Source organism: Schistocerca nitens, chromosome 4 (genome assembly GCF_023898315.1).
Source record: "Schistocerca nitens isolate TAMUIC-IGC-003100 chromosome 4, iqSchNite1.1, whole genome shotgun sequence".
Lineage (NCBI taxonomy): Eukaryota > Metazoa > Arthropoda > Insecta > Orthoptera > Acrididae > Schistocerca > Schistocerca nitens.
In genome coordinates, this window is record NC_064617.1 from 891343279 (window position 1) to 891363191 (window position 19913).

The following is a 19913-nucleotide window of genomic DNA, read 5'->3' on the forward strand; positions in this document are numbered from 1 at the left end:
AACCGTCATCGAACCCATCGTTCTACCATTCCTAGACCGGCAAGGGAACTTGCTGTTCCAACAGGACAATGCAGGTGCGCATGTATCCCGTGCCACCCAACGTGCTCTAGAAGGTGTAAGTCAACTACCCTGGCCAGCAAGATCTCCGGATCTGTCCCCCATTGAGCATGTTTGGGACTGGATGAAGCGTCGTCTCACGCGGTCTGCACGTCCAGCACGAACGCTGGTCCAACTGAGGCGCCAGGTGGAAATGGCATGGCAAGCCGTTCCACAGGACTACATCCAGCATCTCTACGATCGTCTCCATGGGAGAATAGCAGCCTGCATTGCTGCGAAAGGTGGATATACACTGCACTAGTGCCGACATTGTGCATGCTCTGTTGCCTGTGTCTATGTGCCTGTGGTTGTGTCAGTGTGATCATGTGATGTATCTGACCCCAGGAATGTGTCAATAAAGTTTCCCCTTCCTGGGACAATGAATTCACGGTGTTCTTATTTCAATTTCCAGGAGTGTAGATCTTTAATATTGTCTAGCCCCATTTTAACATCCTAAATAAGTGAAAGCTGATTCTTGTTCTAAAATCATATTATCTGCGATAATTTTTGTATCGGACGGGATCTTTTCCCCAAACACCATCACCGTAGTATTGGTTTTAGAAGTATCAACATCGTACGGTTTACGAAGGTGATTCAGTTGGTAAAGTACACGTTGTAAGTCGTCGTCTTTTTCTTGCAATATCATGACAGCAGCCGCAAAAAGTAAAAATTTAACAAGGTACGTAATATGCGGCTATCTCGACGTATATACCGTTTCCAAGATTCTCGGATGTACTGCCTGATTCAAACGTCGAAGGTCCACGATATTTCGGCGAGGAAACGTTCCGCCATCGTCAGGTGGTGCTGATGGAATGAAGTGCCTACTGCGTGCTGGCGGTGTTTATATATGCTGGTCCTTAGGTCGGCCCTAGTTGGCCCCGGAAAAAAAACAACATATTTGAGCAACTACCCGCACAATTGAAGATTGATGTACAGAACACGAGCACCACATGCGCTTACTGCGGTCCAACAAATCTGTGAAAGTGGAAAACTGCATCGAAAAGGGACATAAAATGAATTACCTGCAAACGGAAGTTCTAGCTACCACCGATAAATTTTGGGACTGTGTTTTAAAAGAAGCAACGGAAATCCGGGTGTCGGATTATTTAATCAACAGGGACACGGTCTTCCAAATGAGCAAGGCGTGGGTGCTGATACTAACAAGGGGAGGCCGCCAATTGTGAAATTCAGATTCGATTCATACTGCGCATAATAAAAGCTCATGGCCAGAGGTGTAATGTGGCAAAGCTCCAAGATGCACTTCTCAGCCGTTGTCGAGAAAATCGACAGTTAAAAGAAACCGTTGCGGTGAAATACTCTCTACGAGGAGTGATTTTTCTGCAGCGTTGTGGCGCAGCGGTAAGCGCTCGGGTCCGTAATGCGAAGGTCACCGGATCGAAGCTCGCGCCATGCAATTTTTTTTGTATTATTAGTTTTTTGTAATTCAAATATATATATATATATATATATATATATATATATATATATATATATATATATATATATACATATAACTAATGAATTGCTTATGCATTTTGGTGAAGGCGGATCGCTCTCCAATTGTACCGCCTCCATTTTTCCGTTTTTTTAACAGGGTGTACCAAAGCTCTCCCGTCCGCACGGATTTTCGACGATGTTATAAGTTGCGCTAGGGACCGCATCTACCTTCTTTCGAAGTTAGCAGGCAACTACGCTGTTATGCGGCGGCTCGTTTCGGCCCATTCAACATCTGTCGTTCAAGTGTAACGAGCGAGTAACGGAGTTTATATTTCATACCTGCCGCAGCAAATTTGTGTTCGTGGGGTCTCTATTCTAATTCGAACGTTTGACTTACGCTATACGTATTCGTTTCGGAATACCGTTTCTACGTCTTCCGTTAACTATACATGGTTAACATTATGAAGACAATTAATAACATTTGTGAAATACAACTTCGTTTGCGGAAAACATAATGATGTTCGAAGTCGCCAGTTTTCCACGACAAACGACTTTCAACAACTTATTATATGCATAATTCTTGCAACTGATTGCCGGGAATTATATATATATTATATTATATTAATTACAAAAAACAAATACTAAAAATAAAGGTTGCATGGCGCGAGATTCGATCCGGCAACTTTCGGATTACGAACCCGAGTGCTTACCGCTGCGCCACAACGCTGTAGAAAATTAGTAATCGTAGAGAGTATTTCACCGCAACGGTTTCTTTTAACTGTCGATTTTCTCGACAACGGCTGAGAAGTGCATCTTGGTGCTTTGCCACATTACACCTCTGGCCATGAGCTTTTATTATGCGCAGTATGAATCGAATCTGAATTTCACAATTGGCGGTCTCCCCTTGTGAGCTCTTTCAAAACAGAACGTGACATCCGGACGCGAAAAGCGATTGAGACAACGGGCAACGGAGACTCTCCGCGAACTTCGCAGCCGCGTGCTCTTTCACCGCATATCACGGTGCTGGGCCGGAGTGATCCGAACTCTAGACCGACAGGTATGCACTGAGGTGACAAAAGTCACGGGATACCTCCTAATATCGTGTCGGACCTTCTTTTGCCCGGCGTAGTGCAGCAACTCGACGTGGGATGGAATCAACAAGTCGTTGGAAGTTCCCTGCAGAAATATTAAGTCATGCTGCCTCTATAGCCGTCCATAACTGCAAAACTGTTGCCGGTGTAGGATTTTGTGGATGAACTGATCTCTCGATGATGTACCATTAATGTCGTATAGAATTCATGTCGGGCGATTTGGGTGGCCAAATCGTTAGCCCAAATTGTCCGGGATGTTCTACAAACCAATCGCCAACAATTGTGGTCCAGCGACATGGTGCAGCATCATCCATAACAATTCCATCGTAGTTTTGGAACATGAAGTCCATGTGTGGCTGCAAAAGACCTCCAAGTAACCGAACATAACCGTTTCCAGTCAATGATCGATTCAGCTGGACCAAAGGACCCAGTCCTTTCTATCTAAACAAAACCAGCACAATTCCGTAATTGCTCAATGCCTTGTTGAGAACTTGGGTTCGTGGCTTCGTGGGCTCTGCGTGACACTTGAACCCTACCATCAGCTCTTACCAACTGAAATCGGGACTGATTTGACCAGACCACGGTTGTCCAGTTGTATAGTGTCCAACCGATATGGTCAAGAGCCTAGGAGAGGCTCCTCAGGCCATGTCATGCTGTTAGCAAAAGCAGCCGTGTCGTTTACCTGCTGCCATATCCCATTAACACCAAATTTTGCCGCGCTGTCCTAACGGATACGTTCGTTGTACATACCACACTGACTTCTGAGGTTGCTTGTCTGTTAGCACTGACAACAAACGCCGCTGCTCTCGGTCGTTAAGTGAAGGTCGTCAGCGACTGTGTTATCTGTGGTGTGAGGTAATACCTGAAATTTAGTGTTCTCGGCACACTCTTGACATTGCGGATCTCGGAATGTTGAATTCCCTAACGATTTACAAAATTAAATGTCTCATGCGTCTAGTTCCAACTACCATTCCTTGTTCAAAGTCTGTTAACACCTACCATAATCACGTCGGAAACCTTTTCACATGAATTACCTGAGTACAAATGACGGCTCCGCCAATGGACTGTCCTTTTGTACCTTGTGTACTGAATACTGCCGCCATCTGTATACATGCAGATCGCTATCCAATGACTTTTGTCACCTCAATGTAAATACCACCTGATGATGGCGGAACGGTCGTTCGCCGAAATATCGTGGACTTTTGATGCTCCGACAGTACATCCGAGATCCTTGGAAGCATTTTACACGATGTCTTTTTGTATTTTAAATACCTTTCTGTATGTGCCGCTCCCCATGCAGGATAATGACATTAAAGTAATTGTTAAAAAGAATGGGTGATATTCGACACTCTTGTCCTAATCCTTTATTTATTAAAAATGTCTTCTGTTGTTCTTGTATTATGTGAAGGCTTCTTGTCAAATACGGACAATGTATTTGTTCTGAAACAAGTAATAGAGAAAAGACGAGAACAGAACCTACAACACACATAGCAATTAAGATTTGGTCAAAGTATTTGACAATGTGAACAGAAACAAGATTTGAGGGTGCAAACAGGGTCGATTTACGGCCCAAGCGGCACAAGCCGCCACTTGGGGCGCCAAGGGGAGAGGGGCGTAAGACGCGTCACAAATCTTAACATGTCCCTAACCAGTTTCCCGATATATGCCAAGACAGAAGTTAAAGTTTTGCATAAAGTTGTGACTAATAAGAGACGAGATCTTTTATTAATTTTATTACACACGTTCTCACGTTACGACGTTCTTTCATTTTATTTTGTTCCTGTAAATTCGTTTGCAACTATACTTTTAAGTTTGTTGGAAATTGGAAATTTGTGGGAAGATCTTATGGGACCAAACTGCTGAGGTCATCGGTCCCTAAGCTTACACACTATTTACTCTAACGTAAACTGACTTATGCTAAGGACAACACACACACCCATGCCCGAGGGAGGACTCGAACCTCCGACGGAGGGAGCCGCGCGGACCTTGACAATGCGGCTTAGACACGCGGCTACCCAGCGCAGCTAAGTTTGTTGGAATTGTCGCAGAGCATTTCTGAAGATGTCCCGCAGTATTCTAGGAGTCTCAGCAATGGTGCTGCAACTTTGTTTAGAATCTATAGACTGAAAAATTAAATGAAATGATTGTATGGCATTGTTGGCCGGGAGGCCCCATTCGGGGGAGTTCGGCCGCTGTATTGCAAGTCCTTTTTAGGTGACGCCACATCGGCGACTTGCGAGTCACTGATGATGAAAATGATGAAGAAGGACACAGAACACCAAGTCCCCTGCCGGGAATCGAACCCGGGCCCCCTGCGTGGTACGCGATAACGCTACCGCTACGCTACGGAGGCGGTCTGTAGACTACAAGAATGCGTTAATGGATCTTCATAGACCACCCGGAATCCGCCTGCGCTCTAGTACGACATTTTCGATGGAAAGTGGTCGATAGTCGTCTAATTGTCGTAGATAATAAAAAGTTCGTAAAGATAAAAATATTTTCCAAAGAACGATGGTTGCAAGTTTAAACTCTACATCCATTCTTTATAGATCCAAGTGATCTGTGAATCGCCGAACGACATGCCACCCGTGAGTTTGTGCCTTGTTCAAGTAAAACACCAACGTATGTTATGAATACTAAGCGAACTATATTCTCAAATGAGCTTTACACTTCTTCCATACATGATTTTCCTCTTACGTAGTAAAATCGTCATTTCTAGGAGTAAACGCCGCAGTCCAAAGGCTACTGAGCTTTCTTGCAGGCGTATTGTTAAAGCTCACTTTTTATATGTTACGGCATAAGTGAAATGCGCGATAGTCTGCATGGCAATGGATTCAAGATATCACGCTTGTCAACGCTAGATACGTCAATACTTTCGTGATAAACTGGTGTGTATTCTCCCCGTACCTTACTTTTTGTTTGGAAAACAGTGAAATAAATGACACAGGCAATATTCTAAGAGTACCTTAGAGGATTTTAGAAGATGTAGCAGCCTGATATGTTAAGAACAAATTATGAGCAATGTTCAGTCAACTCCCACAGAAAAGACAATGTTCTCTACATCGACCAGATTTTCATCTTCTACAGAAGACGAATATTTTCTACATCAACAAAATTCCAAGATCGCGACAGAGCGCCATCAAGACCACTGAATAATGTGAAGATATATAAACCGAACTGCAGGCAATCAATCCCAGCTGCAGCTTTTCCGACCGAGATGCTGTTCTCTCAACCGTAAGGCAAATGGCGGGATTTGGAATGAAGAAAACATAGTGAACAACATCTTCCTCCCGACTATGAATTTATGTGAAATTAAAGACCCAACAAAATGAAATAAGCATCCACTTGTCGTGAATAATTGGTGTCACAACAGCACAAACTACAACTATTGGCTGAAAAGGGATGTGCTTTCGTTCAGCCCACTGTCTTCTTCAGAGGTAGAGTGAAAGATTTACAAAAAATGTTATTGGTAAATACCCCTCAGAAGGGGGGGAACAATACAAATATCAATCACATTACACACTTTGCCACTCTCGTAAGATGTTTATGCAGGATGTATCATAATTTGTAGTTGTCACGCTGAGAGGGGCGCCTAAGTGCTGGAGTGTATAAATGTATACAGTACATGCCACAATTAACACTGAAAACTGAAACCGATGGAAGTGTTCTAGGGATAAAGGGGGAAGAGGGCGCTAAAAGATACTTCGCTTGTGTTAAAAAAATCGGATCGGCCCTGGGTATAGCGGAAAGCAACGGATATCGAGCAAATTAGTAACTCCTCGATTTTGGAAATAATTAAAAGATAGAGCAAAAAATCATTCACGCAATTAAAATACACCTAATGGTCTCTATATCAATGTATTTAAGCACTATGTTACCTAGTAAGATCCCCAATTGCTGAGGTGGTTGTCGAGTTCCTCTCGCATGTTTTCCATACCACTGCTAGTCATTTTGGGCGGAGTAAGGCCACTTCCCCATCTTCAGAAATGTAACTGTTTGGGCTGATTAGTTCATCGGTAAACAATAGGTACAATATCAAGGGAAATCATTGAAAGTACCTGGTCCGGACAAGGAGACAACGCATTTCGTTTTTGTACTGAGGCAATATTGCTGCATCCAAAATTAAAAGTTATGCAATTAATACTTTTCCATACTTTTAGGGAAGATTTCTAAAGTCAAAATAAGGAAAAATGTCCATATTAATTTAGGTCCGAATATATGAGATGAGCATGGAGCGTGGATTTTTCACCTGTGCAGATCTGACTGCTGCGGCAGTTGAAAAGCATCATCACGATGAACCATAACAACCGTAATAAGTCCAGCACTGCGTAATCCATTGATAGAAGGGGGCCGTGAGTTCAAAGTTATTTGGCTAATATGCTTGCACACAAGGTTTACAGTATGTGTATAACTGCCACTCCACTTGCACTCTTCAAACTATATCCAGCCTTTTCTGAGTTCTTATTGAAGTAAACAATGACGATATTCTGAAGTCATAAACTCACTACAGATGTTCAAAATGTTTGGAATAACTCCATTCAGAACACTGTCCCAGATTTATAACAGGATATGGCCTCACTAATAAAAGGCGTATTTCTTTTTTTTTCATATTAGGTTTCCTGCACTATTTGAGTCACAATGTTCGGTGGACATCGGATGATATCTTATGTGTCACACTCGTGGGTAAGGGAGGACCATTTCTATGGCTCACACGTCCAGCCAGTCTCATTCCTACGACTTTTTATGTGTACGGCAAGTTGAAACAACTGATTTATACAGCATACATTCGCAATACAGAGACATTTCATTAGGCATAATTTCACAGAATGTGGTGAAATTCTTCGACACCGTCTACATCTTCATTACCGTTCCACTTTCGAACAACACTTGGGAGAAATGAACACCTAAATCTTTCCGTGCGAGTCTGCTTTACCCTGTTTTATCGCAATGGTCGTATCTCTCCAGAACTGAGAACGTTTGGAGCATATTGTGCAGTGCCCTCGAACCAGCTCGGAATTTTGACGATCTAACACACCAACTGGACAGAATTTGGCACGATATCCCTCAGGAGAACATCCAGTAACTCTATCAATGTCCAGCCAAAGAACTTCTTCCATAAGGGCCAAGGGTGGGCCAATGCATAACTTGCTGAGTTTATGAAGCGCTTTCTCTTGAATAAATCATGCGAATTTTTTGAAACTGTAATCGTTTGTTTGTCTGTACATGTACGTCACATACCGATTTCTGTCCCATTCAGATAATTCTTTAGTGGTGGGTCTTTTTTTTTTTTTGTCTCACTGTGTGTGGTCATTTGCAAACACTCCAACTGTAGCTTACGGGTTACATAAGATAGACGTTCGTGCATAGGCTTCCACTGCCTATCTGCAACTGGGCGGTGATTGTTCACAACAGATACCCCACCACTACGTTGTCGCCTCCTCTACCACGCCCTCTCCGTAAACACAGGCCAGGTTACAAAGCCTGAGAAAAAAAGTGAAGCATGCAGGAGGGGAGGAAGAAATGAAACGGAACTTCACGGATTGGGAGGGTATGTGATGTTAATTCAGCGACTGCAAATTCGAGTAAGTTTTACGAAGAGCCTGGCAGTATAAGTCCACTTATCACTATGATACTGGGCCACTTCTTGCGTGGATGCATATACTGATTCAATTGCAAAACTTGTCGTAAGGCCAGTGTATCTTCTTGCGAGGCAGCCCAACCCACAACTGTCATAACTGATCATTAATGTTCTGGATACTGCATTGGGACAGCTGCCCCACACATACGATGGGCGTTTGAGAAGTCCGTGCAAAGTCCGAGAGATGGCACCACCGGCGCGTATCGAGGTCATGTTTAGTTAGTAGCATCTTCGGAAAGAACGCACACCAAGTTTCAGCCATATGTGTCTACTTCTTTGTGTTTGGCATCCGTGTGAATCAAGGAAGTCGAATGATTGTCAAACAATGGACGAAAAAGAATTTCGTGTTGTGATTAAACATTACTTTATGCAAGGCAAAGCGCCTCAGGAGACTAAAGAGAAGCTATATAAACATTACAGTGACTCTGCACCTTCGATTAGAACAGTTTATAAATGGTTTCAAGGAAAACGCCGGCGATTCGACCGCAAAAAAGTCCTTTTCCATTATGACAATGCGCCAGCACACACACACCTCAGCAGTTGTGGTCGCAAAATTAATGGAAATAGGATTCCAACTCGTTTCACATACTCCTTATCTCCAGATTTGGCTCCTGCGGACTGCTATTTGTTCCCCAATTTGAAGAAATGGCTGGTGGGACAAAGATTTTATTCAAACGAGGAAGTGATTGCAGCAACTAATAGCTATTTTACAGACTTGGACAATTCCTATTATTCGGAAGGGATCAACAAATTAGAACAGAGTTGGACGAATGTATAAGTATAAAAGCAGACTAAGTCGAAAAATAAAAAAGGTTTACCCCAAAAACATAAGGAGTTTTTATTTTTGCACGGACTTTTCAAACGGCATTCATATTCTGTGGGGGAATAGATATGAGGATGTTGCTGGCCACAGCAGTGCGACACCACGCAGATAGTTCACAGAGGCACGTGACATATGTGACCGAGCATTGTCCTGTCGAAAAATGGCATCAAAAACTGTCCCATGAGGGGTAAAACGTGGGAACGTAGGGTGTATGTGACATTTCATTGCGTAATGGCAGCCTAAGCATTGGACAGTAATTCCCTGGCCTCACTGCTGTTGGTTTCTGACTGTGGTGGGAGATGACACCGAATGTTGCACCAAGTCCATTACCTGTTCTCAGATGACAGTCGGATATGTAAAGAGGTTACAATGTGCTTGCCGCACAATACATCGATTCTCCTTTGTGATTAGATATGGACGACTGGAACCTTTACAATGCGTATGCCTGCCATCACATTCCCATGCAGTCCAACACTAGGCCATTGTCACATCTGAACACTCCAAAAACCTGATTGTCACGGATTCCACCAGCCAGCCAAATGGAGACCAACAATGAAGCTCCATCCAACATCTACATCTACACTTATACTTCGCAAGCCACCCAATGGTGTGTGGCGGAGGGCACTTTACGTGCCACTGTCATTACCTTCCTTTCCTGTTCCAGTCGCGTATGCTTCGCGGGAAGAACGACTGCCGGAAAGCCCCCGTGCGCGCTCGAATCTCTAATTTTACATTCGTGATCTCCTCGGGAGGTATACGTAGGGAGAAGGAATATATACGATATCTCATCCAGAAACGCACCCTCTCGAAACCTGGACAGCAAGCTACACTGCGATGCACAGCGCCTCTCTTGCAGAGTCTGCCACTTCAGTTTGCTAAACATCTCCGTAACGCTATCACGCTTACCAGATAACCCTGTGACGAAATGTGCCGCTCTTCTTTGGATCTTCTCTATCTCCTCTGTCAACCCGACCTGGTACGGATCCCACACTGATCAGCAATACTTAAGTATAGGTCGAACGAGCATTTTGTAAGCCACCTCCTTTGTTGATGGACTACATTTTCTAAGGACTCTCCCAATGTATCTCAACCTGGCACCCGCCTTACCAACAATTAATTTTAAATGATCATTCCACTTCAAATCGTTCCGCACGCATACTCCCAGATAATTTACAGAAGTAACCGCTGCCAGTGTTTGTTCCGCTATCATATAATCATACAATAAAGAATCCTCCTTTCTATGTATTCGCAATACATTACATTTGTCTATGTTAACGGTCAGTTGCCACTCTCTGCACCAAGTGCCCATCCGCTGCAGATCTTCCTGCATTTCGCTGCAATTTTCTAATGCTGAAACCTCTCTGTATGCTACAGCATCATTCGCGAAAAGCCGCATGGAACTTCCGAATCTACTAGGTCATTTACATATATTGTGAAAAGCAATGGTCGCATAACACTTCCCTGTGGCACGCCAGAGGTTACTTTAACGTCTGTAGACGTCTCTCCATTGAGAACAACATGCTGTGTTCTGTTTGCTAAAACTCTTCAATCCAGCCACACAGCCGGTCTGATATTCCGTAGGCTCCTAATTTGTTTATCAGGCGACAGTGCGGAACTGTATCGAACGCCTTCCAGAAGTCAAGGAAAATGGCATCTACCTGGGAGCCTGTATCTAATATTTTCTGGGTCTCATGAACAAATAAAGCGAGATGGATATCACACGATCGCTGTTTCCGGAATCCACGTTGATTCCTACATACTAGATTCTGGGTTTCCAGAAACGACATGATACGCGAGTAAAAAACGTGTTCTAAAATTCTACAACCGATCGATGTCAGAGATATAGGCCTATAGTTTTGCGCATCTGTTCGACGACCCTTCTTGAAAACTGGGACTACCTGTGCTCTTTTCCAATCGTTTGGAACCTTCCGTTCCTCTAGAGACTTGCGGTACACGGCTGTTAGAAGGGGGGCAAGGGGGGCGAGTTCTTTTGCGCACTCTGTGTAGAATCGAACTGGTATCCCGTCAGGTCCAGTGGACTTTCCTCTGTTGGGTAATTTCAGTTGCTTTTCTATTCCTTCAACACTTATTTCGATCTCAGCCATTTTTTCGTTCGTGCGAGGATTTAGAGAAGGAACTGTGAAACAGCTTTGAAAAAAGGTGTTTAGTATTTCAGCTTTACGCGTGTCATCCTCTGTTTCAATGCCATCAGCATCCCAGAGTGTCTGGGTATGCTGTGTCGATCCACTTACTGATTTAACGTAAGACCAGAACTTCCTAGGATTTTCTGTCAAGTCGGTACATAGAATATTACTTTCGAATTCACTGAACGCTTCACGCAAAGCCCTCCTTACGCTAGCTTTGACATCGTTTAGCTTCTGTTTGTCTGAGAGGTTTTGGCTGCGTTTAAATTAGCAATGAAGCTCTCTATGCTTTCGCAGTAGTTTCCTAACTTTGTTGTTGAACCACGGTGGGTTTTCCCCGTCCCTCACAGTTTTACTCGGCACATACCTGTCTAAAACGCCTTTTACGATTCCTTGAATTATTTCCATAAACACTCAACATTGTCAGTGTCGGAACAGAAATTTTCGTTTTGATCTGTTAGGTAGTCTGAAATCTGCCTTCTATTACTCTTGCTAAACAGATAAACCTTCCTTCCTTTTTTATATTCCTATTTACTTCCACATTCAGGGATGCTGCAACGGCCTTATGATCACTGATTCCCTGTTCTGCGCCTACAGAGTCGAAAAGTTCGGATCTGTTATCATTAGGTCCAAGATGTTATCTCCACGAATCGGTTCTCTGTTTAATTGCTCGAGGTAATTTTCGGATAGTGCACTCAGTATAATGTCTCTCGATGCACTCTGTCTCTACCACCCGTCCTAAACATCTGAGTGTCCGAGTCTATATTATTCTTTTTATTGATTTTTATTACTATAATGCCTTTTATACGTTATAACATTATTACAGACTTCAATTATTACATCCCCCTTTATTTTCGCCGTTTCAATTAATTATTGAAAACTAGTGTATGTCGTCATTAGCGACATCTGGTGAATTTACAACACAAACATCTTGTGGCTACTGTACGGCAGCTTGTTTTAAACAGTAGTACTACTGACAACATGGCTCATGCACGTGATGTTATTTATATGGATTTGACGATGCTTCTGCTGATTCCTCATTTAACATTTGACGATGCCACTATGGCTGCAGTACATTAGGACTTTGTTTTAAAGAAACAGGTATGCCTCTTCATATTTAAAGCGCACAAATGTAAACTTTGTCAGAACTACTTTTCATTATGGTCTATGTATTGTTCTTAAGCTGTAGACCGTTTGCGAGTGTATTTATGTTTTTCTAATTTTTGCTGCCTATCTGATGTTGCTGTTGTTGTGGTCTTCAGTCTTGAGACTGGTCTGATGCAGCTCTCCATGCTACTCTAACCTGTGCAAGCTTCTTCATCTCCCAGTACCTACTGCAACCTACATCCTTCTGAATCTGCTTAGTGTATTCATCTCTTGGTCTCCCTCTACGATTTTTACCCTCCACGCTGCCCTCCAATACTAAATTGGTGATCCTTTGATGCCTCAGAACATGTCCTACCAACCAATCCCTTCTTCTAGTCAAGTTGTGCCACTAACTTCTCTGCTCCCCAATCCTATTCAATACTTCCTCATTAGTTATGTGATCTACCCATCTAATCTTCAGCATTCTTCTGTAGCACCACATTTCGAAAGTTTCTATTCTCTTCTTGTCCAAACTATTTATCGTCCACGTTTCACTTCCATACATGGCTACACTCCATACAAATACTTTCAGAAACGACTTCCTGACGCTTAAATCTATACTCGATGTTAACAAATTTCTCTTCTTCAGAAACGCTTTCCTTGCCATTGCCAGTCTACATTTTATATCCTCTCTACTTCGACCATCATCAGTTATTTTGCTCCCCAAATAGCAAAACTCCTTTACTACTTTAAGTGTCTCATTTCCTAATCTAATTCCCTCAGCATCACCCGACTTAATTCGACTACATTCCATTATCTTCGTTTTGATTTTGTTGATGTTCATCTGATATCCTCCTTTCAACACACTATCCATTCCGTTCAACTGCTCTTCCAAGTCCTTTGCTGTCTCTGACAGATTTACAATGTCATCGGCGAACCTAAAAGTGTTTATTTGTTCTCCATGGGTTTTAATTCCTACTCCGAATTTTTCTTTTGTTCCCTTCACTGCTTGCTCAATATACAGATTGAATAACATCGGGGATAGGCTACAACCCTGTCTCACTCCCTTCCCAACCACTGCTTCATGCCCCTCGACTCTTATAACTGCCATCTGGTTTCTGTACAAATTGTAAATAGCCTTTCGCTCCCTGTATTTTACCCCTGCCACCTTCAGAATTTGAAAGAGAGAATTCCAGTCAACATTGTCAAAAGCTTTCTCTAAGTCTACAAATGCTAGAAACGTAGATTTGCCTTTCCTTAATCTAGCTTCTAAGATAAGTCGTAAGGTCAGTATTGCCTCACGTGTTCCAATATTTTTATGGAATCCAAACCGATCTTCCCCGAGGTCGGCTTCTACTAGATTTTTCATTCGTCTGTAAAGAATTCGCGTTAGTATTTTGCAGTAGTGACTTATTAAACTGATAGTTCGGTAATTTTCACATCTGTCAACACCTGCTTTCTTTGGGATTGGAATTATTATATTCTTCTTGAAGTCTGTGGGTATTTCGCCTGTCTCATACATTTTGCTCACCAGATGGTAGAGTTTCGTCAGGACTGGCTCTCCCAACGCTGTCAGTAGTTCTAAGGGAATGTTGTCTACTCCTGGGGCCTTGTTTCGACTCAGGTCTTTCAGTGCTATGTCAAACTCTTCACGCAGAATCATATCTCCCATTTCATCTTCACCTACATCCTCTCCCATTTCCATAATATTGTCCTCAAGTACATCGCCCTTGTATAGACCCTCTATACACTCCTTCCACCTTTCTGTTTTATCATCTTTGCTTAGAACTGGGTTTCCATCTGAGCTTTTGATATTCATACAAGTGGTTCCCTTTTCTCCAAAGGTCTCTTTAATTTTCCTGTAGGCAGTATATATCTTACACCTAGTGCGATAAGCCTCTACATCCTTACATTTGTCCTCTAGCCATCCCTGCTTAGCCATTTTGCTCTTCCTGTCGATCTCATTTTTGAGACGTTTCTATTCCTTTTTGCCTGCTTCATTTACTGCATTTTTATATTTTCTCCTTTCATCAATTAAATTCAATATTTATTCTGTTACCCAAGGAGTTCTACTAGCCCTCGTCTTTTTACCTACTTGATCCTCTGCTGCCTTCACTAATTCATCGCTCAAAGCCACCCATTGTTCTTCTACTGTATTTCTTTCCCCCATTCCTGTAAATTGTTCCCTTATGCTCTCCCTGAAACTCTGTACAACCTCTGGTTTAGTCAGTTTATCCAGGTCCCATCTCCTTAAATTGATGATGGTCGTTAAAGATCGAAACCGGTAATCTGTTAACAAAAAGTTTGTGACCATAGACGTAAATTAAAGGAAACTTATTACAAATACGGGTCACTTTTTTCTGGCGACAATGTCGCAGCCTGTGAAACTTCGTACTTTTTTTGGTTTCAGGATAAGCAAGACGCCGCTGAGCTGGATCGACTCACCAGCGTTCTTCAACCTGTCCCAGTTGGAGAGGGCCGCTCTCGACAACAACGCCATCTCGACGCTGGACGCGAGTACTTTCTCGAGCAACGGCCAGCTACTCGAGCTGGACCTGAGCGGCAACGGGCTGGAGGTGGGGGCGGAGAGTGTGCTGCTGCGGGCGGCGGCGCTGACGCGGCTGGAGGTGGGCGGCGCGCGCATGCCCGCGCTGGGGGCCGACACCTTCCGGGGACTCCCCGCGCTCAGCGTGCTGGGCGCGCCCGCCTGCGGGCTTGCCAGCCTCGAGGACGACGCCTTCGCCACCCTGCCCGACCTGTACGAGCTGCATCTGCAGGACAACCTGCTCACCGCGCTGCCGGACGCCGCCTTCAGCCGCTGCCACCGGCTCGCCGAGGTAGGCCGGCTAACGGCAACGAATGCCGGACATTTGCCACACTTGCCCCTTCACCAGGTAGCGATCCCTCAGGCAAGGGACGCCCTTCCTCGTACTTCTTCCGTCCGCTTTCAAACCGCCGTCTCCACATCTTACTCGGTACAACCAGTACGTAAGGGACCTTCTTCTTCGACATCTTGTTCAAATACAGAGCTTCTTTTCCGAAATCAAATTATTTATAACTTTTGGGAAACGAAAACAATACCGACGATTATGTCAGTGTGTAATTAGTTCTTCCAAGTATACTCACTGGTCACACCGGACTCGAGAGTCCATTACCGCAGCAACGTATTTTCGCCATCTGTCCCCGTCTTGGGCTATTTCCTTCCATTCTCCTTCAATACCTAGGCTCCTCGAATCAGCCTTCACGTTGTCCTCCCATCTACGCCTCGGTCTCCCCACAGGACGTTTTCGCTCTAGGTGCCCTACCAGTACTCTGCGCGCTGCCCTGCCCTCATCCATTCGAGCTACGTGACCCGCCCATCGCAGCCTACGTGATTTAATATTACTGATTATGTCAGGGCTTGAATAGAGTTCGTGAACCTCTTCGTTATGTAGTTTTCGCCACTCTCCGCCAATGTCATCCCTTTTTGCTCCGAAAATTTTCCTCAAAATTTTGTTTTCAAATACTGGAAACGGTTTTTCATTATGCACAGTGAGAGACCAAGTCTCACACCCATACATCATAACTGGTAGAATAATAGTTTTGTATATTCTAATCTTTAAATTCCTAGACAATATCCGTGATGAAAGTAATCTATTCAGTGAGAAGTAGCATGCATTTCCCGCCCGAAATCTCTTCTTCAGTTCGGATTCAATCTCATTTCTCGAAGTGGTGTCCACGCCTAGATACTTAAATGTGTTCACTTTTTCAAACTGCGTGTCTCCAACTCTTAACATTTCCTGATCTACTGCTGTTGGCATTCTAGTAGTAACCAGGTATTTAGTTTTGTCTTCACTTATCCTTAGACCTACATCTTCACTAGCCTTGATTAACGCATTCGCATTTGCTGTTACAGATTCTTTCTTATTGCTAATGATGTTTAGATCATCTGCATACCCTAATATCTTAATATTTCCATTTAACTCCACACCCTCTGAATTATCTGCTGCCATTCGTACAATATATTCTAGGACTAAATTAAAAAGTAGCGGAGACAGGGCATCTCCCTGCTTAAGTCCGTTCTTTATTACAAATTCTTCTGACTCCAATTTCCCCACGCGTACTCTACCTTTTGTGTTTTTCAAACTCACTTCTATAAGTCTGACATACTTCTTTGGTATTCCAAGTTCCAAAAGAATTCTGTACTATTTTGATTGCAATACTGAATCATATGCTTTTGTAAAATCTATGAAAAGACTATGAACTGGCTTATTGTATTCCCATTTCTTTTCCAAAATTTGACGCAGGGTGAGTATTTGGTCTATAGTTGATCTGTTCCTCCGAAAGCCGGCTTGGTAATCTCCCACAATTTCAACTGCGTATGGTGTAAGCCTGCTTAGCAGAATATTCGAGAAAATTTTGGAACATACTGGTAATATCGATATCCCTTTATAATTACTACAATCCATTTTGTCACCTTTCTTAAAAATTGGGATCAGAATCGACTCCTGCCACTCTAGATATAGATTCCTCTGTCTGTTCGGTAGCTTCCTTCCACGTTTACTGATTGCGATAGAAACAGTCCATCGCCATGGGAGCAACAAGAAACGAACCATGTAAAGAGAATGCGAATGTACGCTAATCATTTCTTTTTGATCACTGCATTTGTGCCTACGTTAATTACTACAACTGCATGCCCAAAAGACAACAAGGAAAGAAGAAATGGGTATGTGAATGTTTGAAAAGAAGAACGACATACTCCATATTAATTTACTCTCTAAAATGCGATATCCCTTGCGGCGAAACATTAGTTAATAAAGTGTAGCAGGACAATGTTCAAAACATGACTGAAAATACGTTCACTAAATAGAGATAAGAACATCTATGAATGACATGTCATCTAAAGTCGACGTACAATTTTAAAATGTTAGAAATAAAGAAATGAAGTAATACAGAATGCTGTGCTTGTAACGTACGTTGTTGTTCTACATTGTTTAGCTCTGGTATTTACAGGGTCACAGGAAAGCATCCTAGGTTTTGGAGGGAAAAGCCGTAATTGTAATGATCTGCTCTACAACAGAAACAAGAAGCACAACTTAAGGAACAATGATGTAATGTGTGTTCCAGCTCACAAGCGACATTGAAGCAGATAGTTCATGTGACTTAGTATGGGCAGAGGTTATATTCGACAACCGGAATAAATTAATAACTGGCTCATTTTACCGACCCCCGGTCTCAGATGCAATAGTTGCTGAACAGTTCAAAGAAAACCTGAGTCTCATCATAAATAGGTACCCTACTCATACAATTATAGTTCGCAGTGACTTCAATCTACCTTCCGTATGTTGACAAAAATACATTTTCAGACCATATTGTAGATAGAAAACAACTTCCGTAATTCTTCTAAATACTTTTTATAAAATTATTTTGAAAAATTAGTTCACGAGGCCATTCAAATTGTAAATGGTTACGAAAACACACTTGAGCTCTTAGCTATAGATAATTCTGAGCATCACCACGGATCCAGGGATTAATGAACACACAGTCGCAGCGAGGCTCAATTCCGTATCAAAGAAATTCACCAAAACTAAACGCGAAATATATCTATTTATAAAAGCAACTAAAAATTCGGTTGACGTCTTTCTAAGAGACAGTCTCGAACCCTTCTAAACTATGTAAGTGAAGACCATATGTGGCTTAAGTTCAAAGAAATAGTATCAACAGCACTCGAGAGATTCATACCAAATAAATTAACAAGAGACAGAACTGATCTCCCATGGTACACAAAACACGACAGAAAGCTGCTGCAGGAGCACCGAAAAAGGCAAGTATAATTTAGACGAACGCAAGATCTCCAAGATTGGCGAAGTTTTACTGACGCTCGAAATTTAGAGCGGAGTTCAATGCGAGATGCATTTAATAGTTTCCACATGGAAACTCTCTCTAGACATGAGGCGGAAAATCTAGAGAGATTCTGGTCCTACGTTAAGTAAACCAACGGAAAGGCTCAGTAAGCGATGGGGAGGAGGAGGAGGAGGGGGAGACAAGGGACCCAACCCTTGGGAGCAGGTAAAATCGTGGCAAATGTCCGGCGTGGCAAATGTCCGCACACCGACGGCAGCGGGGGAACTCGAGCAGTACAGAATCGAGAACGTGCTACTTTGTTAGTTACATCTTCCAGAGATCATTTGAACCATTCTTTTATCGAAACGATATGAAACGAGTCAGTTTACAGGATTAGTGTTGACATTAATCAATACATTATGATGTTTAGCCCTACTTATGCAGCTACACTTATTTTGTATCCAAGGTTCTCGGCTGTCCAGCCGGATCCGATCGTCGAAGTTCCACGATATTTCGGCGAATAACCGTTCCGCCATCATCAGGTGGTGCTGATGGAATGATCTGTTTGCTGCTCTCATCTGTTACTTTCCCCTCTTTGGGGAAGTGTGAGGGGGAGTTTGTAGCCTTTCGGCTCTCACTCCCCTGTGTACGTGTGTGTGTGATTATTATCTGTAGTTTTTTGGTGTCTGTGAAATGTGACGACTGTTCTGTTTGTGTCTGGTATTTGTCTGAGTTTGGCGAGATGTTTGGTGTTACATGGGAAGGAGCAGGATTAGGGATTGGATATTGGGCTTTTCTCGTCGACTTAATCGTCGAAGATCGTCATGGGGCGCTTGTGCTTGTCGCGGGACATGTCATACCGACCTAGGGAGTGGATGAGGGCGTTTCCTGATTTGGAAGAACCCTCATAGAAGGCCCTTGCCAGATCTTGGAAACGCTCTGTCAGGAGTGGGATTTCAGCTGCGGCGTGCAGATCATCTGTGGGGAATCCAAGAGGTACATGCAATACCCTCCTGACGGCGCGGTTCTGCAGCCTCTGGAGTTTGTCCAGGTGCTGCTTTGCCGCCTATCCCCAGACAGGGCACGCATATTCCATTACTGGCCGGATCAGGACCTGGTACACATTTACTCCTACTGGGCAGGGAAGGGAGCTGGGTGAGTTCAGGATTGGGTATAGGATGGATATTCTGGCGCAGACCTTCCTGTGGACCTCGTCTATGTGCGGTTTCCACGTAAGACGAGAGTCCAGATTACGCCAAGGTACTTGGCGGTTCTGCGCCAGGGGAGTTGGGTTCCGTTTAGGTGAAGGTGGAGGGGGGGGGGGGGGGCGTTGAGGAGGTTCGCGCCTTCCGAGCCTGCGGGTAATCAGCATAGCCTGCGTCTTTTCAGAGTTGGTGGTGATGCGCCAGCGACGGGCCCAGGTTTCTGTGTCGTCTGAAACCCTTTGTAGCCTACGAATGACCAGGTCCTTGTTCGCATTTCTCGTGTAGAAGGCTGTGTCGTCCGCGTACTGTGCAGTGTGCACCAGGGGGATGATCTGTCTGCGCTGTGTCCGTGGTATTTATGTCCGCGGGGTCCCGAGTCGTACCCCGGTGCGGGCGGCCGGCGGGGCGCCGCGTGGTGGGAGGGGTGGGGGTACCTGCAGCCACGCCCGGGGGTAGTCGCAGTTCATCTCCGTCCGCCGTGGCGGAAGGATCTCGCGTGTGCTCGCGCCGTTGCCCTTTGATGGTGTTTAATAATGGTTTCCAGGCCTTGCTAAGTTGAAACACGGTGTC

The 19913-nt window shown here is 43.8% G+C and overlaps 1 protein-coding gene across 1 annotated transcript in view; it reads left to right on the forward strand.

Annotated features, from left to right (window-relative positions):
* LOC126253434 (insulin-like growth factor-binding protein complex acid labile subunit) overlaps positions 1 to 19913 on the forward strand; it is a 161623-nt gene that overhangs the window by 110701 nt on the left and 31009 nt on the right. Inside the window, exon 4 of the mRNA XM_049954775.1 lies at positions 14726 to 15152. Within this exon, the coding sequence (XP_049810732.1) occupies positions 14726 to 15152 (427 nt within the window). The remainder of the gene's footprint in view (positions 1 to 14725; positions 15153 to 19913) is intronic.